This window comes from Peromyscus eremicus, chromosome 2 (genome assembly GCF_949786415.1).
Source record: "Peromyscus eremicus chromosome 2, PerEre_H2_v1, whole genome shotgun sequence".
NCBI lineage: Eukaryota > Metazoa > Chordata > Mammalia > Rodentia > Cricetidae > Peromyscus > Peromyscus eremicus.
The window spans coordinates 64,672,194-64,697,702 of NC_081417.1; the positions used below are offsets into that span (position 1 = coordinate 64,672,194).

General features: G+C 50.5%; 1 protein-coding gene across 2 annotated transcripts in view; it reads right to left on the reverse strand.

Annotated features, from left to right (window-relative positions):
* Pax5 (paired box 5) overlaps window positions 1-25,509 on the reverse strand; it is a 177,079-nt gene that overhangs the window by 111,728 nt on the left and 39,842 nt on the right. For both annotated transcript variants that reach the window (XM_059254259.1, XM_059254260.1), the window contains one exon: window positions 5,822-5,997. In XM_059254259.1, the coding sequence (XP_059110242.1) occupies window positions 5,822-5,997 (176 nt within the window). The remainder of the gene's footprint in view (window positions 1-5,821; window positions 5,998-25,509) is intronic.

Below are 25,509 nucleotides of genomic sequence, written 5' to 3' on the forward strand. Positions count from 1 at the left end.
AGAGTAGAAAAGACAGGAAGGGAAAAATGTAAACATGTCAAAATAAAAAATAGGAGATGGATTCCGATTAATTTTAGACCTTACAGAACGCTGGAGCTTAAATGAATCTCAAGGATAACCCAGTCTAATCCAACCCCACAAATGCAGAGGTCCTGGGAAAAGCATTACTGAAGACTAGGGGCCCCATGCTTTCATACTGTAAAACCCCAATTGGTCATCCCCCAAGAATTAATTCCCTTGCCTCACGAAACAGACATATGATTTGAGGGAATCCACCCTTATGCTTGATCCACAGGAAGACAAAGAATGCCCAGTGGCTTAGAAAATGTTTTCAAAGCTGCCAGGGAACAAATGGGTATTTCCAAGACAGTCTCTAGACAGCAAAGCCAAGAAGGTTGAGCCCCCCAGACCCAGGTCCTTTTCACACTCGAGTCTCTTGGACACGATGATGATGGAAAGGGAAGAGTCTAGGCACACTGGATGCCTCTAGGGCTCTAGAAAGCAAGAGTTACTGAACACTCCATGTCACCATCCCATCCCATTGTCTTCTTCAAAGACAAGAAGACATTCAAGTGAAATAGCGTGTGTGTGTGTGGGGGGGGGGGGGGTCTGTACTCCTCTTCCCTCATGTTGGAGGTTGAGGCCTCCTTACTTACTTACTCTTGTCCTGCCATAGACATCCCTCTACCCTCTTGCAGCCCCCTGCCAAGGGATGAGTGCTCGCTTCTCATCTTGACTCTGAGCTTGCTGTGTCCCTTAGCTAAGTCACTGTACAGCAGTCTCACTGGACCTTTGCTGTCCTGTCTGCACAGAGGCGTGACGGGGGTTCTCGTGGCCCGGGAGAAAGATGCATCAAGGGGCTCTTTGCTGAACCTTCCAGGGCAGATGGTCAGCAGTGAGTACACACTGGCCCCGACACTGCAGCAAGAGTTAGCACTCTGTGAGTCTGAGTTCAAACAGAGACAGTGGGTGTGGCCTTATGGGGCCATGGGTGACTCACAGGAGTGGGCGGGACTCTTGCTCGGCCTGGACCAGGGGAAAGGGGATATATATGCAGTTATAGGGTGATGCTCCATGCAGGGAGCCAGTGATCAGCAGTTGAGAGTGTAAACAACATAAGAAAGTAGTTGTGATTAGGGTATCTGCCGTCAAGCACTTGCCAAGCTGCTCCTGGTGTCCACACACATACTCATACACGTGCACATGCCAGCCTGAGAGACATGGTTAGCAACCCTCTTGACACAGAAGCAGCCCAGCTCTTGTAGGGCAGTGGGGTGAGGCCTAGCCAGAGCAAGAGCTTCCTATGGGCAAGCAAAGGGACACGGGACAGTGAAAGGTCCTGTGAAAGACAGAATAGGGAGAAAGCCACAAGCAGTTCTTGTGGAGGGATGGGCTACAGGAAGGAAGTTCCAATGACCACAGCAGGGGCAGAGCAAGAAGAAAGAAGTCCCACAGCATGGTCCAGGCCACGGCACCCAGATTCTTTGAGACTTTCTGATCCCAAAGCAACCTCAAATGTCCTTACTTCCGTATTCCACCCTTTTGGGATTTGAGTCCCCGACTTTCTGTCACTCAGATAGCATTCCAGCTCCATGCTGGCATTCCTCCAGACCTTGACTCACACTGTTTCAGATGTCCAGAACATCCTTCCAGCCAACGCTACCATCTCCATGGGCCCAGATCTGCCCAGCTCTCCAAGGGCACCTCCTCCAGGCACCTTTCTGCGCTTCTGGCCTGGCATGTCTGTCTCCCTCTCCCCTCTCCCCCCTCTCCACTTCCTCATGACAGAACACACATCCACCAGGGGAAAAATGAGCCCCCTGAAGCCAGGGCCTCGGGTCCCCCAGAGAGCCCAGACCTTTATCTGGCTCCTGGTAGCTTCTGAGTCTGTCCCTGAAGACCCAGATCAATCTTGTTGGGTGATGCCAACAGACCAGCCCCTTCCCAGGGGGAGGATGTTCATGGGATCAGGCACACTTAGAAGCCAGTCCACCTGCTGGCCGACAGAAGAGCCACCGTGCAGTGGACAAAGCTGCTCGGGAGAACAGGGGGCACTTCTGGTGGCTTTCTGTTAGACAAGGGACAGGCCATCTCCTGATTTAACCCCCCATGACCTTTGAACTTCCCAGGAGGTCAGCAGCACGTCCCCTTCCCCAGCTGTCTCTCTGTCTCTGGCCCAATGGGAGGGAGGGCCCTGGGCCCGTTCCATTTTGTGCCCGTATTGATCTGTTGGCAGCAATGGGCTGGATAATTAGCCAGGAATTAGGGTTTCTATTACAGCCAGGAGGCTGCTCCAGCTGATTTATCACCTGAATAATTTACTGTGATTGAAAGGAAATTAAAATGAACTCCATTTGACAACTGTGAGCTTTTATGGGCTTTAGTGAAGGCTCAAAAGCCAGATTAATAGCCTAGTGTTGGTTAATAGTCTGCCGAGGGTAAATACAGCAGCAATCGGCTGCGTCCTCTCGGTGGCCGGAGGAGGGACCCATTCTGCCAGACACGGAGCACCACAGTGACAGCCAGCATCAACTTGTTTTACTGAAACAGATTCCACTGCTGAACACACATGTGCGTTCGCGCACGCGTGTGAGCACGCACACTCACACACACATACACACACATCAGCAGTTTCTTTTTGCCTCCCACCCCCTTCTGTTCCTCTGGGGTGATTTTTACTCACTCCCCATGTAGGGAAAACAAAATTGCTTTTTCAATAACCATTTTGAGAAGGAAGTGTTTCATCGCCCCAGAGTGGGTCTCGTTAACCTCTTCCACCAAAGAAAAGGGGACTCTGAGTTTCCCTATGAAAAGGGCAAAGAGTCAGAGCTGGCCACCCACTCAGAGTAGAACTTAGCAGAAAACATTCCCAGCAGTGACCTCAGCACCACCCTGACATTCAGTTGGCAATGTTTTTCCCAGGAATGGAGTGGGTGACCTGTCCAGGTCCATGTACGTCCTGGAACGACCTACAGACTGTCTGAGGAAGGCCCAGCAGAACACTATCCAGTCCAAGGACTGATCCCAGAAGCCTCCAGGAACACAAAGACCCATGACACCATCTTGTACAATATGGGGACAGAGAAGAGCCTGAGGTCAGACTCCAGCTCTGTGCCTCAACAATCCTGGCCCTGAAAATGGGTATACACAGTCTGTTTTAAAGCTCAAATCCATAAACAGGGCCTCACAGGTTTGACCCAGCTGCTTAGAGGACATTTAAAGGGAAGGTCCAGCGTGGACTACATTAAGTCCTTGGAAAGCTGAATGCTATCACGCATAGGTGAGTAACCTCTGCTCTTACTGTGAGCTGACTGCAGCCACGGCCGTTGTCCATCATGATTACACAAATAAAGAAATCAAGGTCCAGAAAAAAGTGAGGAGTTCGACAGAGCAGAGGCAGGGCTCAGAGCCAGGGTCCCCAACTCCTCAGGCAGGAGATGCTCTTTATTTCCCCCATTAGATCATTCAATGAAAGTAACAGCAAGCCCTGGGCCAGGCCACTCAGCCACAGAGACTCAGGCCGCTTGACTCGCTGGCAAATGGATGAGATGGCCAGTCTGCATGGCCAGCAGCTCAGGGGTCACTTCTTAGTGTCACCACCATTCCACGCTGGGGGATCACAAGGGTCACAGGCAGGGCCCATGGCCAGTCAGTCAGAAGACAGTCAGCAGGAGGGGACTCAAGGAACTCATACCCTTGATGCACATGCCTTTCCCAGCAGCAGCGCCTTGCTCAGGCCATCATTTGTCCATGGTGATTGGGAACAGGGCACGGGGGTATGTCATTCATAGTCCAGTGCCTGCATGCACGCAGGGCATCCTTACAGCCTCACCTTCCATCTCTCTTCATTACAGCATGCCACAGAGAGGTGAACCAGATTAACCAGAAAACACTGAGTCAGTCATTATCCTGCCCGCGTTTAGCCTTCTAGACCGGCCTCAGAACTCACAGCCAGGCCTGCACCAGGCCACAGCATTCTGAAGGACACCATAGAAACACAGCTTCCCAGAGCCTGCAGCCCGGGCTTTCTCCCTACTGGGCCTCATCTCCACCTAAGCCCATATGGCCTTGGCCTTGGGATCCAGTGCGACATTCCCTCCTCAATATTGTTGCCCTCAGTGCAAACTTCAGAGTGAATGCCCCCCCCCCCCCCAGCACTCCACATCATCTGTGGAGATTTCTCATGTGTCTGTGGCTCCTGAGTTCACATCACACCATTCTGTGTAAGAATTAACAGAGATGATATCTGGTCTGTGCCTCTGTCCCCTCCAAGCCTGGCACTGTCCTGGGCCTGCTGCCCATGCACAGGAAACGTGTTGGACCAGTGAGCTCCTGAGTGGGTGAGGAGGTGCCTGGACAGCTCTGGGCTGCCTCCCAGTGAACACCTCGTCTTGAGCCAATCTTCCCAGGCATTTAAATGGATAAAGTGGAATACAGCTTCAGGGCTTCTTCAAGACTCCCATGAAACAGAGAGGGACTCACAACACTCAGTGTCTATGTTTCATTCATCCTGCCTTAATGGAGAGGCTGGCGACCTTGTGTGGGAAAGCCAGGCCAGGCACAGAGCCCTGGACCCTCACCCTTGGTCCCTTATTTACATCTCACACAGCTCAGATGAAATGTGGCTTTTACCATCTCTCAGAAAGACTCAGCCGTGGAAGGCAGCTGTCCATGATAGAAGTAACTCTTATCCCTAAAACCCAGGCTCTAGAATGGGATCAGCTTCGCCCAGTGCCCATGGTCATGCCACTTGCAGGGGAGATACCATTTAACTTGTAAGAGAATGAGCAACATCCTCCCACAGTCCGTAAGACCAGACTCATGTCTCCAGCCTCACCTCCCACCCTGACCCTGAATCCCGGGCACACTGGATCTTTCCACTCCTGCTCTCTCTCTGTCACCTCAGGGCCTTTGCACTCGCCAGTCACTCTGCCAGACACATTCCTCCACACCTACATCCTTTATTGTTGTTTACCATGACAGCCTCCAAGCTGGCTCAGTCTCTGCCTTAGACAGCTTTCCAGCACCGAGCTGTAATTCTCCTACAAATCTGTAGGTTTGGGGACAAGTCCAAGCTTGTCTGCTCACTGATGGGCACATAGTGTCTGGTTCCATGCCTTACCCATACTAGACAATTGCCAATGTTTGCTAAGTGAATACTCGCTGGGCAGCCTTAGGCAAGTTGCTTTGTCTCTATGGGCCTCAGTTTCCCTGTCCGAAATCCAACTGGCTAAATGGTCTGTAAAAGTTTCCACAGGATCAGCTCTGAGAGAGCCATGAAAGAAAGGCTGGTGTCTGACTTACCTGTCAGAGCAGGGCCTTCTGATGGCCCAGGCTGACCCCATGCCTGGGTTATCCACACCTGCAAGCAGTCCCATAATGCCAAGCATAGGCCAATTGTCATGAGATATCATCCCATACTCCATGGCTGTAAGCCTGAGGCCACAAAGTGATTTTTATCTATTTAGATCACGTTCTTAATTGACAGGATGGCAAAACTACCTGAAGTGACCCAGAAGATCACCACATACACCCCTATCCAAAAAGCCCTTGGAAAGCATACCATTCACTAGCAGCAGAGCAACCAGAGGGGTCACATGCCTCTGTGGCTGGCCAGAGACAGAGCCACCAGGACAAGAAGCCCCCTGAGCAAATCCTCCAGGCCTGGTGGGATGTTGTGACCAGCCAAGCTTGGCCAACAACAACAACATTCCCACTCTGCACGGACCCTCACCCTTACTGTGCAGATGCCCCCGCTTCCAGGAACGGCTCAGGCCTGCACGGTGGCAGCAGGTGTGGTGGGCGGGAGTCACAGGCATACCTGTTCTGGCTTGATGGGCTCTGTGGTGGTGAAGATGTCTGAGTAGTGCTGCCTCTCAAACACGCGGTCCAGCACCTCCAGCTGCTGCTGTGTGAACAGATCTCCCCGCATCTGCTTCCGGAGGAAGTCTCTGCCTGGAAGTGAGTGGCCGTTTGGCACTGGAGACTCCTGGAGACCTTTGGTGAGCACGAGAGAGAAAGGGTAAGTGGAGGCTCTTCTGCCACTGAAGGAGGAAAGGCCAGACCCTGAGACTGGGAAGGGGGCCTGACCGACCCTCCAGCCCTGCTCCCTGCCCATGACAGGGATTCAGGTAAGGGGCTGCGGGACAAGACCACCTGCTGCCAACTGCAGAGCCAGCCTCTCCTAGTCACATGCCAGGCACTGTGCCAAGGCCGTTTGTTAGATGTTATGTCCTTTCCGCACTGACCCCGACATGAGCACTGTGGTTTGTGTTTGTGCCCCTGGTGCTGTGTGTTGGGAATCTGATAGTCAGTGGTTGTTTAAAAGGCATGGGGCCTTTAAGAGCTGGAGGAGGTCACTAGATCATCCCCTCCCTTCTCTCTGGTGTCCAGTCTGGTGGTGCCTATTCTTCCTGCTTCCTCCTCCTCCTCCTCCTCCTCCTCCTCCTCCTCCTCCTCCTCCTCCAAGTTCTCTTCTCTCTCACACAAGCGGGTGCACATTCACACAAGTTCTTCACCAAGGCTGAGCAGCACCACAGGTTTGAACTTCCAGAGCCATGAGCTCCTTTATAAACTTTCCTGCCCTGAGGAATTTCATTACAGAAGCAAAAAAAGGAACTAACTTGGGATATTACTATTTTTCCCGTATCACAAATGAAAATTCCAGGCCTAGAGAAATGAAACAATTTCTTTGCCTGAGGATTTCAGCTCAGAGTGACTCAAGGACTTAGTCATGGGTGTTATCGGCCCTCTGTACCTCTCCCTGATGTCTTCATCCTGCACATTTGTCATACCACCGTGGCCAGTCTGTGACACACTGTTCTGGGGAGACAGGCAGATGCGCGTACAATTCGAGTCACACACCTGTGCTAGTTGACTTGACAAAAACCTATCAACATCACGTGGGCACTGTCCCTGAGAGACTGCATTTCTGGGAGTGTGCTTTATAGCTGGCTTGTGTATATGGAAAGTGATGGATGCACAAGGTTCTTGGAGCAAGAGGCTGGAAACCACCCAAGTTCATTCATAGAGAACTGGCTAAAGAGACCATGGTATTTCTTGGACAATGGAAAGCCACTCAGCAGTGAAAAGGAAGTGACATCTTTGCCAAGATGCCAAGATCTTCCGGACCCAGGGTTAGGTGAAGGATGAGCGAGATCTCAGGACCCAGGGGTAGGGGAAGGATGAGCGAGATCTCAGGACCCAGGGTTAGGTGAAGGATGAGCGAGATCTCAGGACCCAGGGTTAGGGGAAGGATGAGCGAGATCTCAGGACCCAGGGGTAGGTGAAGGATGAGCGAGATCTCAGGACCCAGAGGTAGGTGAAGGATGAGCGAGATCTCAGGACCCAGGGTTAGGGGAAGGATGAGCGAGCGAGATCTCAGGACCCAGGGGTAGGGGAAGGATGAGCGAGATCTCAGGACCCAGGGTTAGGTGAAGGATGAGCGAGATCTCAGGACCCAGGGATAAGGGAAGGATGAGCGAGATCTCAGGACCCAGGGGTAGGTGAAGGATGAGCGAGATCTCAGGACCCAGGGGTAGGTGAAGGATGAGCGAGATCTCAGGACCCAGGGTTAGGTGAAGGATGAGCGAGATCTCAGGACCCAGGGATAGGGGAAGGATGAGCGAGATCTCAGGACCCAGGGTTAGGTGAAGGATGAGCGAGATCTCAGGACCCAGGGGTAGGTGAAGGATGAGCGAGATCTCAGGACCCAGGGGTAGGTGAAGGATGAGCGAGATCTCAGGACCCAGGGGTAGGTGAAGGATGAGCGAGATCTCAGGACCCAGGGGTAGGGGAAGGATGAGCGAGATCTCAGGACCCAGGGTTAGGGGAAGGATGAGCGAGATCTCAGGACCCAGGGTTAGGGGAAGGATGAGCGAGATCTCAGGACCCAGGGTTAGGGGAAGGATGAGCGAGATCTCAGGACCCAGGGTTAGGGGAAGGATGAGCGAGAGAGATCTCAGGACCCAGGGTTAGGGGAAGGATGAGCGAAGTGCAGGATGGTCATGATGTTTGGTGACAAAAGAGAAGAAAAAGTGGTTGGATGTGTTCTTACGAATTTTCAGATACATGTATACTGTGTAAAGTCTTACTGTCTAGCACAAAATATAATAGAAATACTGCATATGATACGCACGAGATGAGCAGTGCGTGTGTAACAGCTGCCTTCGCTTTCAGGACTTGAGAGCATTGCCTATTCTGAAGTATAAGTTAGGAAAGTATTCTGCTGTGTTAACTACCCACTGTGTCTGTCTCTGCGGGTGGTGTTTATATTTCAAAGAAAATATAATGGATTATTAATTTGAAAAATGGGGTTGAACTGTCTTTTGTGCGTCTTGGATTTGACCTGTTCAAGAGGAAAGCAGGCGTGAGAACAGAGGGTCCCTGCAAGCACATGGCCTCTAGGGCTCATGATTGCCCAGGGTTCTCAAGGACCAGTTGTCCCTGCGGGCTGATGAGAGGCTGTAGAGATCAGGCCCTGCTGGGGCTTCTGCTTGTGTTGTTGAATCTGTGAGAGCACCACCAAAGATCAGCTCTCCTACTGAGAGCCACCACATACCCCACCACATACCCCAGGCCTCATCCAGCCTCTGCCCCAAGAAGCACATACTGCCCATTGTCATGACAACCTCCCACCCATGTAAGGAAGGAGACCAAACCAAGGAACCTGAAGTGGTGGGATAGTGTATCCCTGGGCCTCAGGCAGAAGAGAGTTACAGCCGCTCTGTCTGCGGAGCCTGAAATCTGAATAGAGACCAACTTTGGGGGTTCACCTGAGTACTGGCCGTTCAGGATCCCCAAGAGGGCTGACAGGCCCAGAGCACCCCACATGTTCTACAGGAAGGGCTTTTAGGGATGGCTTACAAGCTGCCTGAGAAAACAGATCCCTCATCAGTTTCAGAGCAAGGCTGGGCCACAGCCTACACGACCCGATAGGTGTGGCCTCAAGTGGAAGCTGGTCCCTCTGAACAACGTTCTCAGCATGAAACCGTGTCACTTTTGGCAGTGACACTGGCCTTCCGCAAGCCAGATGCCTACTCTGGCCTGCAGGATGTCATCCCTAGTGCCCCCTCTTCCATCATGGCCCCTCCCCTTGGAGACCATTCCTATAAGGTCACCAAGAATAGCAGATGTGGGAGCTTACTGCCCAGTAATGCTCTTGTGCTGGCCAGCACCCAACAGAGAACCTTATTATCAATGGTCCAATGTACCTAGGTGCACATATGTGCATGCACACATATGAACACACACACACACACACACACACACACACACACACACACGCACACTGCTCAGCTTGCTCCTACTCAGCAACCGCTCTGTGCAGTCACCCTGTCCCAGCCACTTTTGCCACAGTGACCTTGCCCTTCAGAGCACCCAGCAAGTTTCTTGCTGCCATGGAGATCACATCAATTTTTAAGAGATTGCTTCCTGCCTCCCTACTTCAGCTAAACTCTCCGGCCTGCAGGCTGCCTCCCAGGCAGCCAGCAAACTCCAAAGGAAACCAGCTTTCCAACTCCCACTGAGGTCTCCACTTTTTCTCTCCTGGTTGTTTCCTGAGAAGATCCAACTCTGCCTTGCCTGGAGGATTCCCAGCCAACCAGACCCTCTCAGCTGAGAGCCCTGCAAGGGTAGAGCTTCATCTCCCGAGGAAGCCCAGAGAGGGTGGCTTGACTCTGGATCCCTGTGGACAAGGTCATTGGTCACCAAGTAGGGCCCAGCACAGAGTGAGGGCTCAGGGCACGGAGCCAACTAAAATTACATACAATGAGTCCTTGGACTCCAATACAACACTGTGTACACTGTAAGTCCAACAGCCTAGCTGGGACATGCATTCACTTCTGCAGAGTCTTTTGGGAAAAGGACCAGCCTCGTCCAGCTGTGACTTTCTCTAGGTCAGGATTGGTCCCCATGGGCTGCACTCAAGGGAACTCAGGCTGCCTTGATGACCCAGATGCTACCAGCTTGTCCCCAGCAAGCACCTCCATCCACATGCTTGCTTGAGTGGGGAAAGAATTAAGTGACAATTCCTTAAGAAGTCACGGGATTGCTGGGTGTGGTGGCATATGCCTATAACCCTAAAATTCAGAAGGCGGAGGCAGGAGGATCAAGAGTTCCGTGCCAGCCTGTCAAAAGATCCTCTGTCAAGAAAAAAAAAAAAAAAAACATAACGAACAATAGCAAAAAGACTTAGGATACTCCTAAACACATAATTATACATTCAATTTAATAAATATTTAAAAAAGTTACTCTGTATCAGGTAATATTAAAAACTTAAGATGATTTTATTTTTAACTATGTGTACGTATATATGTTGTGTGTGTGGGGGATTATGTGTTCACAAATGTGGGTGCCCACAGAGGCCAGAGACCTTGGATCCCCCGGAGCTGTAGTTACAGGTAGTTGTGAGCCACTGGATATGAAAGCTGGGAACCGAACCTGGGTCCTCTACAAGAGCAGTACGTACTCCTAGCCACTGAGCCATCGCTCCAGCCGCCAAAACTGAATTTTTAAAAAACAAACAAGAAGAGAAGGTGCAGTGGTGAGGGGTGTAATCTAGATAGGACAGCCCACTGCAGGGAAGTAATCAAAGAAATCAACACGTGATTGCAAACTGACTGGCGGTAACTATAAAACAATGCACAGAAACATGTACGTGTAACCACGGAAAGCTAGAGGGAACGCCCCAGCCCTGTCGGGGGAGTTGGGGAGAGTTTCCAAGGGGAAGCTGTGTTTGAACCACAAGTACAGGATGGGCAGGAGAGGAACAGAGAGGGAAGGGATGAAACCCCCGGAGACTACAGAGAGGCTCAGAGGCCCCAGAAGACTAGAGTTGCTGAAGGATCCCTGAGCAGACTTGAGCAGCTGGGGAAACCGTTACCCACTTCATTTCTCAATCCTAGGCCTTGTTTCCCAAACTCTGTTTCCAACTGCATCTTTGGAGACCAGGAGCCAATCAAGATAGCATTTGCTATCAGCCTGCTAGCCACAGGTTCGCCATTCAAGCCAGCAGGAACACAAGCTACACTTCTCATTGCCCCGTGCCCCATTCTCCAGGACAGACACAGCCTGCAAGTGCACACGCCTCCTCCCGCTCCTCCTCCTCCAGGATGCTCTCCATCCTGCCCCAGGACTTTCCCAGCTCCCCTTCTTAGGGCTCTAAACACCGCTTATCTTTGCAGCAAGCCCCGGCCTGACATACTCACACTGGGCTACTCACTAGTTCACTCTGTTGCTGCCAGACGAAGTACCTGTACAATAAATTTACGACCAACACCTTCCTTCAGCAAATTTGGTCTGTATGAATCAAGATCCCTCTGTGTGTCTTCACTCAAACATCCGCTCTTCCCTCCACCAAGTTCTGTAAGTGTTGATGCAAAGGATGCAGCCATAGACAAGAGCTAACATAGCCCTTGCTTCCTGGAGTTCCATCAGTGGAAGAGGCAAACACTAACTGAAAACTAATCAGGCCAGGCCAGGCGCGAGTATCACCCAAGATGAGCACTCTAGCAAAAAGGCACCTGGTTCCAAGAAGGCATGGACATACCAGCCTGTCTCTGGACGCTACACACAGTGGGTGCACTGCGGGTATCAGCTACACAAAGAGATTACGTGCTCGGAGGCAGCTACAGAAATGAATACAAAAATCATGCCCAGCACGAGGGCAAGTCTGAACTTCCAGGCAGGCGGTGTGGCTGTGGCACTCAAGAGATGTTGACTTAATGGGAGGCTGTGGTCTCAGAGGCAGGCTACAGAAAAATTCAGACCCATTTTATTCCAGGGAGGAACTCTAAACTCACACTGTGAATAGTATGCTTAAATATATAGACAGATACCGGCAAAAGTGTGAAGGTATACAGGGCCACGGTATCTTTAAATCTTTTTTTTTTTTTTTCTGCTCCAAATCAAATAATATGTAATAGACCCAGTGCTGGGCTTAGTCAACCATGGCTCGTAGAATTAACATTCTGGAAGCTAGCTTCAGGGGAGCAAGGGGCAGGAAGCCCCTTCTCGGGAAGCAAAGAAACTCTGGCTTCAAATTTCAGGTTAAGCCAATGTTATTCAGAACCCGGCTTTGAAGCTAAAAGCTTTATACAATTGGGTCTGGTCACGCAAAGCAGGAGGAAGCAAGATGGCCTGAGATTCCCATCTGTCGGGGGAAAGCTGTCTCTTGTATGTCTTAAAAGATCATAAAGCCATTGCATTTTCTTCAAAGCACAGCGGATTCTGGGAGTTTGCATTTTTCTTGCAGGGTTCTGGTTTGTTTCTTTGAAAATCATCGCACATTTTATGTCTGACGGTGCTTGCTGGGAGGAAAAAGATAAGGACAAACAGGAGTCTGCAAAACCCCTTCTGGTATCATGGCCTCTGGGACTCGGCCTCAGCTGGGCGCTGAGAAGCCCTGAGAAACCAGGCTAGCTTCTCGGGATCAACCTCTAGCTTTTCTCCAAGTTCTATTTCTCCACAGAGCTGGGACCAGCTCCAGACCCATGCAAGCCTCTCTCATCCTCATAGCTTGTCCCCAGCCGAGCAGCCAGGCCCAGTGGGAAAAGCATTAAGAGCTAGCAAACCTGGTTTCTAGCTATGTGTGCTTGGATAAGTGTCTCTCTGTCTCCAGGCTCCAGAGTCCCCATGAGTAAACTAGGGAGGCTGAGTGAGTCCTTTCTAATAGGTTATGGTGGCACACACCTGTAATCCTAGCTCCGGGGAGGCTGAGGCAGGAGGATCAGGAGTTTGAGTCCAGCTTGGGCTTCATAGTGAGTCTGAGGCTAGCCCAGACCACAAAGTGAGACCCTGTCTTAAAAATATAAAGAGAGAAAATAAAGCCATTTCTAACTCCTTTCTCCTTCAAAACTGACTTAGATTTTATCTGCTAAGTAATATCAAATGATCATTGTCCTCTCTATACTGCATTGTAGGCAATCCCCCCTCCCCCCCCCCACACCACTACCAATGCCCTAAGTGATTGCTACGGCCAACCAGTATCTAATTGTCAATGCTTTGTTTAGAAATGGACAAGCAGTATGGAAGAGATCTCTTTAGGGAGAGAGGCTCCTGTCAGAGAAAGGAAGAAATCTCTCTGTCTCTCTGTCTATGTCTGTCCGTCTGCCTCTCTCTCTCTCTCTCTCTCTCTCTCTCTCTCTCTCTCTCTCTCTCTCTCTCTCTGTGTGTGTGTGTGTGTGTGTGTGTGTGTGTGTGTGTGTGTGTGTGCTCTATCACTGAGCCATGCCACCCAGCCCTAAGGTCTCTCTTTCCTCCCCTGGAACATTCCCTGGAGCCTTTTACAATTCTAGCAGCACTGCTCAGACCCCACTACTGTGCTTAGAGACTCCCCATCCTTACTCTGGCCCCAGGTCTTCCCAGGTCAGCTGGTTTGTCCTTTCCTCCTACAACTGTGGTACCACTGTACTCCCAGAATGCCCCCTCAACACACAGTGAGAACGCTAGAGAAAGTCCACACCCATCATTTGCCCCTGGAGTCTTGAGGCAGCCTAATGGGCCTTCGATGTCATCTAGGACATTCCAACTTGGGTCAGATGAGCTTAAGAAACGTGGAGTTGATCTTTGCAAGTATAATGACCAGTTCTGCAAGCAATCTAGACAGCCATGGTGGCCCAGACCTGAATTCTCAGCACTTGGAAAGTAGAGGCAGGAAAATCAGGAGTTCAAGACCAGACTCTGCTACACACCAAGGTTAAAGCTAGCCTGGGATGCATGAGACCCTGTCTCAAAAATAAACAATAAATAAATAAATAAAAGCAACATCTATAAAACAGACCAGTCATGTTAATCCACATCTTAAATGTTTTGGGTGGGATTCACAAGAACCTTGCTATGGGCAAAATCAACTGTGGAATTTCTCCACAGGAGGAGCTCAAGGTCACACAGACTTCACCAAGTGTGAGCAGCCAGAAGGGGCTAAGGCTGGCTACATTAGCTGGGGCTACCTTAGCAAAAACATTTCTGCATCTGTCCCTAGCAAAGAAAGAAAGGGGCTTGGCAATGATACAGAAGCGCTGTCTGAAAGTCCGAAGGCTGAGTTAGACACCCTTCCTTCTGGCTCTGTTAGAGGGCTTTTCACAGGTCACAACTATGGTCTGCATTGACCCACCCCTCTAGGGAGCTTGGTCTCAGGGAGGGGGATCTCCATTTATAGTCAAGGGAACCTGAGAGATCTTGCTTGCTCAAGATCACACAGTAAATGCCCAGCAGGGCACTGCCAGGCCTCTTAACTATATATACATGAGGATGAAGTGATGTGTTTCAGAATCCTGGGGAAGCCTGGGGACTCCACATTTACAAACCCATGGTACCTAAGCAACTTCTCCCGTCTCCTGGTGTGTGTGTGCAAGTGTGTGTGTGTGTGTGTGTGTGTGTGTGTGTGTGTATGTGTATGTGTGTGTGTATGTGTATGTGTGTGTGCACGTGTGTGTGTGTGTATGTGTGTGTGCACGTGTGTGTGTGTGTGTGTGTGTTTTACTCAGAATGCAGATTGAAACCAGAGCCTTGCACATACGTTCTAAGCACTCTACCACTGAACTTTTTTCACCTATTTTTTTCTTTTTTAAGAAATTTTTTTATTCATTTTACATACCAACCACAGATCCCCCTCTCACCCCTCCTTCCGCTCCCCCACCAGTTCACCTATTATTTTAAGACAGGGTCTCACTAGGTCACCCAGTCTGGCTGTGAGCTCACTCTGCAGGCAGGCTTTGAAGTTTCCATCCTTCTGCCTCAGCCTCCAGAGTAGCTGAGATTCTAGGCTTGTGCCATGAGGTCCTGCCTGGAGACTTCTTTAGCATCCCTATTTCTTAATTTTCTCATCTGCAAAATGGGATGCTCATAATACCTGGGGTTGCTGAAAGAGTCCTTGTAAACCACCGTAAAGCACCTGGTGTGTGGCAGGTGCTGTTGCTAAGATCGCACGATAGCCTGTTTCCCTCGCTGAAGTATGAGCTGTCTGAGGGCAGAGGCCCTGAGTGAGTATCTCTCACAGGAGATGCTGCTCTTCTGCTCAGTGCTTGCTGACTAGATGAGGAACCTAAGGAGATGCAAGGGGCCACAGGGCTGTACACTCCAGGGGAACTCCACAATGGCCAGCCTCCACTATGAGTTCAGAAAATCATCCACTGTCTCAGGGATTCCGGAGGGAGAGAGGGAGCAACAAGCACAGGTTTGTTTCTACCTAGGATCTGAAGCCATTCACAAAATGTTCACACAGAGACAAAGACAAAGGACCCAGACTGAGCTGAGCCTCCCACTTCCTAGAGCTCACACCGAGAGGCAAAGGCAGCCGGTTGTCTGTAGCCTGTTTAACAGTACATGTGGTTTTTCTACTCCAGCTAATTCAGAGCGTCTGTCCTCTGTCTGGGGTAACTTGGGGTGTACCAGGGAACAGCCTAACAACCTAAGGGGTCCTGAGGAGGGGCTACCTGAGGTCAGGAGGAGTGAACAGTCACAAAGCACCAAGCCAGGCAAGGCCATGGAAATCCAGGCAGGGACAGTCAGAGCCAGCTGGCTGCCATTTTAGGGGATCTACGGGGGACCAGACATCTTTCTAGTCACCAGAGTGGCAGGGCAGGAAATATCCCATGGCAGCCCAGAACCCAGCTAACGTTCCAGATGATTTTATACATCCCTCCCAAAACTAGGACCACAGACTGAGAAAATCTGAAGTGGCATGGAGGAAAATTCCATTGGAACCACCACGATTCAGCCATTAGTTTCACTCAATCTTTCTTCTCACGGGAGGAAAAGACGAAATTGTAAAATTGGCAAATGTGTTCAGGTTTGACTCGAGCGAATCTGATTGTGCTGCGCATTACGCAATGAGTCAGAGGCATGGGTGATAAAAAGGACTCAAGGGACTAAATATCACTCCCTCGGGGATGGTAACAGTGAGGCCAGATGGCAAAGCACTTTGTCTGGAGCCAGATAGCAGGTCCAAGCTGCCAGCCCAGGCCATGAGGCCCCTGACGCCGGCACCAAATCTCTCAGTTCGTCACTCAGGAGTACCAGGTGGGTGTCTGGTGTGGTCCTCACTCCAGAGCATAGAGGGTTCAAGTCTTAACTCCCACCCTGGGGAGGAGGATGCAGACAGTGGACACTCATGCTGTTGTGCCAAGAGAAGTGCCGGGAGCCTGCAAAGCAGACAGCCCTGGGGTCAACAGCTAACTCAACAAACCCCCAAGGACAGCAAGTGCACTGCTGCCCTTATTTCAAAACTGAGGGAAGCGAGGAACAGGGAGGTTAAATTCCTTGCTCAAGCGCCACAGCTGAAAAGTAGAAGACGTAGGATCCAAACGCAAGCAGGTATTCCAGCGCGTGTTCCGAACCCAATCTAACCCACGCCACATAATCCACCCTGGGACAGAATAGTCCAAAAGGACTCCTTGGAAACAATTCAACTTGAGTCCTAAGGTGAGCTGGAAAGAGTTAGCCAAGGAAAGAGCGGACTGAGAGGTACTATAAAAAGTCCACAAACCCATGCAGGGCTTCCTTCCCTAACTATCTGCTCAGCTCCAAGACACTTCATCCAGAACGTAACCCCCACCCCCAGCATACAGCAGTCTGTCTCCCAACCCCCTGCTGTGCATAAATAAATAAATAATAGTCGAAAATCATATACAGCCTGCAATCTTCACATTACCCCTATTTGAGTTTTTAAATCACTGTCTTTATTTTTCCCCCCTCCAAGGACAATATAACTAGAAAGATGGTTCATATGTTGAAGTGTATCTGTCTGATCATTGCACAAATCTTTCAAGAGAAATCACTATATTCCTCCAAGATGGGTATGGGTTTAGTCATAGATCAAAGTGAGAGGAAAAAAAGATAAATCATCAGAGATCCAAAAATACTTTTCATTTGGAGAAGATACCAGGCCATTTTACTGGGACTGATGGAATCCTTGCTCTGCCTCCATTACCTGCCTCGGGCAGCCCCAGCCAGGAGCCAACGCAAGAGATGATATTCTCCATAAGATAGTCCCCGATATATATATAGATATATATGATCTTCAACCTCTATTGATTGACCAATTTCACAAGCAAAGACTGGTGAAATGAAGCTGAAATGAACATCATGCTTTAACTCATTGAACCTATCAGGCCTGAGTTAATCTCACTGTCCACTGTCTCTGATAGAATTCAATTGATCAATCATGTTTCGGTGATAGTACCATTTCACTGGCTTATTGCTTCTTCATTTCGGAGCTTGACCTGTTAGATATACTCGGACTGGCTCGACTTCTCTTGGACACACAGAGATCAGCCTCTGCCTGCCAACGTGTGTCATCTCCCATCCCAGCTGAAAAGAACTCAAGAGGCTTTTGTGTGTGTCTGGTACATTTTCCCACCAAGCACTTGAGTGAGAGGGGGTGGGTTTATGGAGGACAGCCATCATGAGTGCCGAGGAGGCTCTTCCCTCTGCATGGAAGCCCTGCTCCCTCTTCCCTATGAGAGCAAGTTGACTTGTTTGGGCTCTGAACTCAGCAGGAGCACATTTCTATATTAGACAGTCAAGTGGTATGCCTAGGGAAAAGGCACACTAGAAAATGATAAAAATAACAACCTCTACACCTCAGACATGTTCATGCTAAGTGTCACACGTACCTGCTCATCTGATTCTAGTGATGACCTCAGACACCAGCAACAGATTACGGCCCCCAATGTGCAGATGAGCAGGAAGTGCTCATCTTTGAGGCAGAGATAGCTTGCCTAGGGTCACAATGTTACCAGGCCAGATGAGACGAAAGTCCCAGTATGTCAGTTCCTCAGCGCCTCTGACCCTCAGAGGCCACCCCATAGGCGATTTCACAATGTCCAAGCCATTTCGGGCAAGCCATTTTGGTCCTGACTTCTTGGATCTTTGCTCTTTCCTTCTGAAAACTTCTGAACTCAGGATGGATTCTAAGATTATCTGCAACCTATAAACTTGGGGGACAAGTCAATCTCAGAGTCACCCAAAGCCACCCAGACACTCAGCAGCCTCATAGGAACCGATGACACCTTTGCCCTGAGCCCTCCACTCAGGACTTCCTTTCTTTCCCTAGAAGTTTCCCTAATTTATGCAAAAGTGCCCACCTGTATCCACAGCAAGAACTTCACTCTCCATTTTCCACATGGTCCAATGTGCTGTTGTGGTTTCTTCGTGGCATTTAATTTCATTTTCCCAATGCAAGCCAAGACAACGCTTCGGGAAGTCAAGAGGTTGTAGCCAGTGGGGCTAGCTGGAGGAAGAGACTCTTGCCACAGCATGGGGTCTCCGAAGTGACCAAGGCAATAGCAGTTTGTATCTGGTCAGAACTACTGTCTGCACTTAGAGGGCTTGAGGAAGAAGCACAAATAAAGCTAGCGTCGCTGAGGGAAGGCATTGAGGTAGCTGGCACAGGGCTGAGGCTTGGAGGTGGGACAGAGAGTTTCAGGACACCCTCTACACCACACCTCTGCCATGCACAAAAATGACAGCCCATCTTCCAGCAGCCTTAGTCCTCACATCCAGGCTCCCCAGTCTCTGTCCTGGGAAACCAGCCCCTTATCCGACCTTATCAATATATTCAGTTTGTCTCAGACACTTGGGGAGGGGCCCTGCATGGTCTGAGGTGACAGCAGTGTGGTGAGCCTGCTGGGGAGAGACAGACATCGCCCAGGCAAGCAGGAACTTCTTATTCAGAGAGAGGTCGTGACGGAGGAATGGCTACCCACAGAAGTGGCAGGTGCAAGAGTGTTAGCAAGGACTGTCTCTAGAAGTGGTGGCTGTCCAGGGGTAGGTGGTGGGAGGACCTTGGAGGTTCTGGCTGCTCTCTCAGCAAGATGCACAACTGCTCACAGCTGATGTGGCCTTACTGGGCCTGGAAGCTTCCACTACAGCCCTACATTTCCTTACTTTTTTTTCTCTTCCTTCTTATTTTCGTGTGTGTGTGTGTGTGTGTGTGTGTGTGTGTGTGTTTAAATGGATGTAGTAGAAGCACATGAATGTGTGCACATGTGCATATGTAAGCCTAAGGTTAACAAAGGGTATTTTCCTTGATTGTTCGTACACCTTATAATCTTTGAGGCAGGGTCCCTCAACCACCCTGAGAACAAGAGTTAGCTTGCCTGTCCGGCTAACTAGCTTGCTCTGTCTCTGCCTTCTGTGGCTGGAGTGACCAGTGAACTGCCACACCCATCCGGCATTTACAAGAGTTCTGGCATCCAAACTCCTGGTCTTCCGCTCACACCACAAGTGCTTTAACCAGGGCACCATCCCCCTGCCCCACCTCTCTGACACCGCCCTGCCTCTCTGACTCTGCTCCCCCACATCTCCCCTCACTGTTCCCAGCTCTGTAAAGTACACCCTGCCTTTGTACTACAGCCTTTGCTGTTCTAGAACTTTCCCAGATATCTCTTTGGCTTATTCTTGTTTTTCTTGGAGTTTCTACTCAAATGTCATCTCTGCGTTCAGATCAGCTTCCATAAGACAGGGCCCCTCACCCACAAGGTTGCTGCATCCCGTAACTCTTTCCTAATTTTGTTTCCTGCTTGACAACCACCAAGCATGTGTGTACCAACCCTGGGTTCCATGCCTAGCTCTGTAAAAAAAAAAAAAAAAAAGCGTTTAACAAGACAACATCGGTCATTCTTATTTTCTCCCTGTCTGCAGTAGAATGCCACTCCTGTGTACAAGGACTTTCGTCTGCCTCATCCTTTGCTGAGTCCCTGCCACCTAGACCTAGAACAAAGGCCAGCACAGAGCAGGCATACACTTATAGGATGGATAAAAGTGGAACCAAACAGTCCAGCTGCTCCTCAGTGTCCCCCTGGCTTCCATACCCAGCTCAAGGTACCACTGAACTTCCGAAGGGAAGGGAGTTGCCAGGCCTTGTCCACTACTGAGACCACGAGGCACCAGTACCACATGAGGAGCTGGTCAACCAGCGACTCTCTGCTCAGGAGGCCTGGCCTTGGAAATGTTAAAGTGGCAAAGGTCTAGCTTTTAGGTGCAAGCTCTGGCTGTGGGACCTTTCTGTCCCTTACCTCATCTGTGCGCTGGGGTGAGTAAAGCACAGCAGATCAGAACAGGCAGACCCCGAACAAGGGAGCACAGCAAGGCCCCCCGGGGTCACTCAGTGAGAACAGGACAAAGAAAACTAGTGTTTCCCTGAGCACAGAGGGAAAGAGGAGCCTGGAGGCCTGCCCCTGCAACCCTCTGCTCTGAAGGATGGAGAAGGAATGAATGCTAGGGTGAGCCTGGGCTACCAAGAGAGACCCTGCCTCCAAAAGTAATTAATTACTTTAATTAATTAAAATGCCAAAGCTGGGTGTAGTAGCTCATGCCTGTAATGTTAGCCCTTAGAAGATAGAGGCAGGGGAATCAAGAGTTCAAGGTCATCCTCCTAAGCTACACAGTAAGTTCAAGACTAGCTTGGGCTACATGAGACCCTGTCTCTAAATAAGTGAACAAATAAAATAACAAGATACACAGAGAGAGAAAGGCTAGACTTAATCTTCTGGTTCAAGCATTTATTGGGTCCTGGAATCTAGGAAGACTTCTTGGAGGAAGGCGATATTCCAGCCAGTGTTGGATTTGGGGACATGAACAAAGAGACTAAGGGGACCCTGGATAACAGAGGTGAGGGGCTGCACTTTCTTTTTTTTTTTTTTTTTTTTTTTTTTTTTTTTTTTTTTTTTGGTTTTTCGAGACAAGGTTTCTCTGTGTAGCTTTGCGCCTTTCCTGAAACTCACTTGGTAGCCCAGGCTGGCCTCGAACTCACAGAGATCCGCCTGGCTCTGCCTCCCGAGTGCTGGGATTAAAGGCGTGCGCCACCACCGCCCGGCTAGGGGCTGCACTTTCTGACTGAGATCCCCTGGGAGTCCAGCAGCTTTCACAGCTCACATATAAATCAAGTGACAAGCTTTTTTTTGTTTGTTTCCACAGTTCAGTTCTTGCACGCATTAGATACACAACATATGAAAGTGTGTGTGTGTGTGTGTGTGTGTGTGTGTGTGTGTGTGTGTGTATGTGTGTTTGGTTTGGGGAGACACGACCTTATGCAGCTGCGCACAACCTTGAACTTCTGCTCTACAAATGCTGAGGTGTAACCATATCCGGGTTATGTGGTTCCAGGGAATGGACTAAACTCTACTGCACACTAGGCAAGCTCCCGCTCTACCAACTAAGCTACATGCCCAACTGCAAGGTTTCGCTTTTAAGAAGACTTGCAGAACTTCCTATAGGAAGATGACACAGAGGTGACCTTTTGTAGCAACAGCCCTCTGCGTGCATTTGTGTGTGGGGGAGGGGTCTGGTATTTGTGTGTATAAGGTCACATGTGGAGGTCAGAGGAAATGTTGGAGATGTCTTCTATTGCCTACCACCTTTCTGTTTGAGACAATCACTCACTGAACCTGGACCTCGAGAATTCAGCTAGACCTATTGGCCAGCAAGTCCCAGATATCCTCCCGTCTCCCCCTCTCCAGCACTGGGATGACAGGTTTCACGTAGCTTCTCGTGTGGGTGCTGAGGGTGTGAGTTCAAGTCTTGGTGCTTACATGGCAAGTACTTATGGACAGACATCTCTCCGGCCCTGTTCAAGTGGCTCTTAGTAAGAGTGATGGGGTGGAAGGTTTGGGAGGCCTGTGAATCACTGTCATTGTGGCAGGGAGGTGGGGGCAGTTAGGACAGTGAGTGAGAGGGACCAGAGGCACCATGAAGCACGGTGTGGTTGGAGGATGATCGATTGCCTTGTGCTGTCAAACTTGGTGGTACATTCTCACAGTCCCAGCACTAGGATGAGGGAGGTAGAAAGATCAAGTTTATCCTCAGCTGCGCATCAAGCTAGAGGCTGGGCAAGCCTACATGTCTCAAAAAAAAAAACATTGTCATGAACCCCACATATCTTTAGAACGACACATTCAGCTGTCAGGTTGTTAGAGACCTTGTATAAACATCCGAGCCAAGAACCTAACTCTCTTTTACTCATATCCACAAACACTTGGTATTCTAATATCTACTGACTCCCCCCACAAAAAAAACGACCACTGTATAAATAAGAGGAAGATGGTGCTTTGCCCTGGCTGGAATTTTATCAGGATGTGTTCCCAATTTCAGAGAATCTGTTTACTGGTGGCAGGATGGCCACAGGCATTGATATTGCATAAAACCACAGCTGTCTGCATGTGCAGCTGCTGATTCATGATGATTCCACACTAAAAACAAGCGCTAACCACCTCCCTGTGTCTCCTCGCATTGTCACACCTGAGCCTTTGCATAATGAAATACACATTTCATTATCACTTTATTGTACGTTCCCTTTTTTGTTACAGTTGGGCATTATATTACTTTCTAAAATGATGTCTGTTGGTAGGTTATCTTTTACCTGAATTTCATTTTAGGGCGGCAAAGGAGGCACTACATCACATCCATTGCCAAGAGGAGATGCTGGGTTGACAGGGTGTAAAGTTGGCTGGGATGAACAATTTCCCAGCCCTTTCCAGTCTTGCCATTTAGAACTGGGGACCATTTTCCTAGTCTATCCATCTGAGAAAGGGCGATCTCAGGGATGCAAAGAGTTCTCCAGAAGCTGTTGTAGGGACAAAAGACAAAAACTGTCCTGGAAGCCTGCTCCTGAAAGGCAAGACCTGGATCCTCCACTCTGCTTTTCAGGAAACCTCAAAGTTAAGTGTGTTGGCACACACCTGCAATCCCAGCTCTCAGAAGGTGGAGGCAGGAGGATTAGCAGTTCAAGGTCATCCTCAACTACATGATATCTGGTCTAAAGAAACAAGAAGTAAGGTAGAAAAAAAGAATGATTTCTGAAATTCAAAAATCCTGCTAGACTAAGCCGAGGAGGGCCCTGGGTTCTGCCTTAGCTGTCCCTCACTATCAGAGCCTGCTTTCAGCTATCCACAGCCAGGTACAGAGGGCAAAAGCCCTCTGTAACGGAGCATGGCGACACACGCCTGTAAGCCCAGCTGAGAGTGCTGAGGCAGGAGGATCAGAAGGTCAAAGCCAGACTTGGCTGCACAGTGAGTTCAGGGCAATATAGGTTTCCATGAGACCCGACCTCTAAAACAGAAACGGCGACTGGAAATGTCACTCACCTGCTGTCCTGCAGACGTGGACAATGAGTTTGGGGGCCACAAGAACAAAAGGAGTGGAACTCGGTTGAGCAGGGAAGGGCAGGGAAGGGGTCAGGGGGCTATGTGCTGTCTATGCCAACTGCTTAGGTTTGCAGCTAGCCCTCAGTTTACCGCCTCTGTGACTTTAGGCTGTTTATTTAACTGCTCTTAGTTCCCCTCTACAAAAACAAAGACAGTAATAGTCCCTGTGCTCCTGAGAGCTGCTGGGAACTATGCCTGTCACATAGAAAGCATGCCAATCTCACTGTCTGCCTCAGAAAGCTGAGGAGGGGGAACGATTTATTTCCAGTGGTCACACTGCACGCAACACATGAGGCAGAAGCAGAGACCTGATCCCAGCCCCAATTTCCCTGCTGATGTCTCCCACTCAACTGGCTCTGAGAGTCAGTTTCAAGTCCCTCCTTTTTATAGGTAGGGAAACTGAGGCCTGGAACAGAATAGGGAAAAGGTTCACACTGCAAACCTGTGTTGCATTCCCAGTGCATCACCCTGCTTTCTCAGATGCTCTGCACATCAGTTTAGACAACTGTAAATGGCGCTGAGGGAGAGAGAGAGAGAGAGAGAGAGAGAGAGAGAGAGAGAGAGAGAGAGAGAGAGAGAGAGAGGAGCGACTAGCTCACAGCTTCATGGCAAGCCCTGAAAGTCTTCTGGGATGCACCTCCAACCCCCTGCCCTCAGAAGTCATGGTCTGATAGAGGAGGCAGCAGAAGGCTGAAAGAGCTGGAAGGCACCCTTCTCTGTGTGGGCAAGGAAGGCTTCCCGTGGCAGGCGTCACGCCAGAAAGCATGGAGATGCAGACAGGAGACAGAGAATACTGGTTCTGAAATGCTGTCCCTCAACTCCTCAAGCCACAGTATTCGAGGAAGGGATGGCTTTTGTCCCTTTTGAAAAAATAACAAAAAAATGACGGGAATCTGCTTCCAAGCTCAAGGCAAAATACAACCAGGAAGACTGGCGGGTCCAACAAACCAGGGAACTGGATGAATTCCCATCCAGCTCTGCACTGTGTGTCCCTTATCCAGCCCTGTCCAAGGCGGCCCCGGAGCTGCTCTCCTGATCAGCCAGGCTCGGATGTAACACTTGCTCTGTCCCCAGCCCCCGCTCCGGCGGCGCCCCTCTGCTCAGCGCGCGCATCATCTGCTCCGCTGCCCAGCTCCTGCCGCCACTGCGCCCGCGCCCGCGCCCCCCGGGGCGGCGGAAAGCTGGCATCCGTTGTTACCATAACAAACTCAATTGTTCTCAGCAGGGCCCCAGCAAATAAAGTCATTCATTACGGGCCTCTCCCGGCCACCGTGGGCTGCGCGGCAATCAGCGGGCCGCGGGCTGCCCCCTCGCGGGCCGAGACACGCGCCAGCGCCGTTACCTGCCGGGGCCAGCCCGCGGCGCAGCGGCCGCCACGCTGCGCCCAGAGGCCCAGCCGCAGCGGCGCCGGCGGGAGCAGCTCCCGGTCGCCGATTAGTTTTATCTCGGAACGTCAATTGACTTATACTGATTGGCTTCCAGCCGCCAAATGTCAATTAAATTGCAAATGTTCTGCGGAGGCCCAGCGCGGGGCGCGATGGCAGGCGGCCCCTTCCTGAGGGCGCCCGGTGCTGCCGCGGTGGGTTTGATTTCTCCTTCCACACCGCGCGCGACAAGGCCGAGCCCTCCCGGGCCAAGAGCCCGCAGGTTCAGCCTGGGAGTTGGAGGAAGGCCCGCGGGGCCGCCAAACAAGCCCTGACTCTGGAATAGCTCCGGCTTCGAGAGGAGGGACCTTCGCTAGGTGGCAAAGCAGGGTCTTGGGATGCAACTTTTGGCGTGGCCTTTAATAAACCCCTTCTCGCTTCTCCTGCCTGGTTTTCCTCAACTGCCAAGGTTAAGAAAAACTTGAAGGCTTGGATCTTCTAGCCTAAGGCCCAGGTTTGAGTGTGCTGGAGGCAAGGGTTGGAAGCATCAGCCAGTAGCCTGGTGCACACGCAGAGCCAAGTCCTAAGGCATGGCCTGAGCCCCCAACAACCCTCTGAAGCAGATTCTGTTTGCTTGCTTGCTGGCTGGCTGGCTGGCTGGCTGGTTGGCTGGCTGGCTGGATGGATGGATAGCTCATTTGCTTGCTTTGAAACAAGGTCTCTTGTATCCCAGGCTGGCCTGGAACACACCGTGAAACTGACCTTGAACTCGGAATTTTCCTGCCTCCACTCTCTGAGAGCTGGGATTACAGGTGTGCACCACCACCATCACCACCACCTTTTTGTGTGGATCTGGGGATGAAACTCAGGGCTTCATAGGCCCTGTGCAAAGGCTCTACCCATCCGGGAGGTACTATGTTGTTGTTGTTGTTAAGTTCTGTTTTTATTTGTGGCAGGATCTCTCTGTGTAGGCCTGGAAATAGCCTCCTGCCTCCACCCTC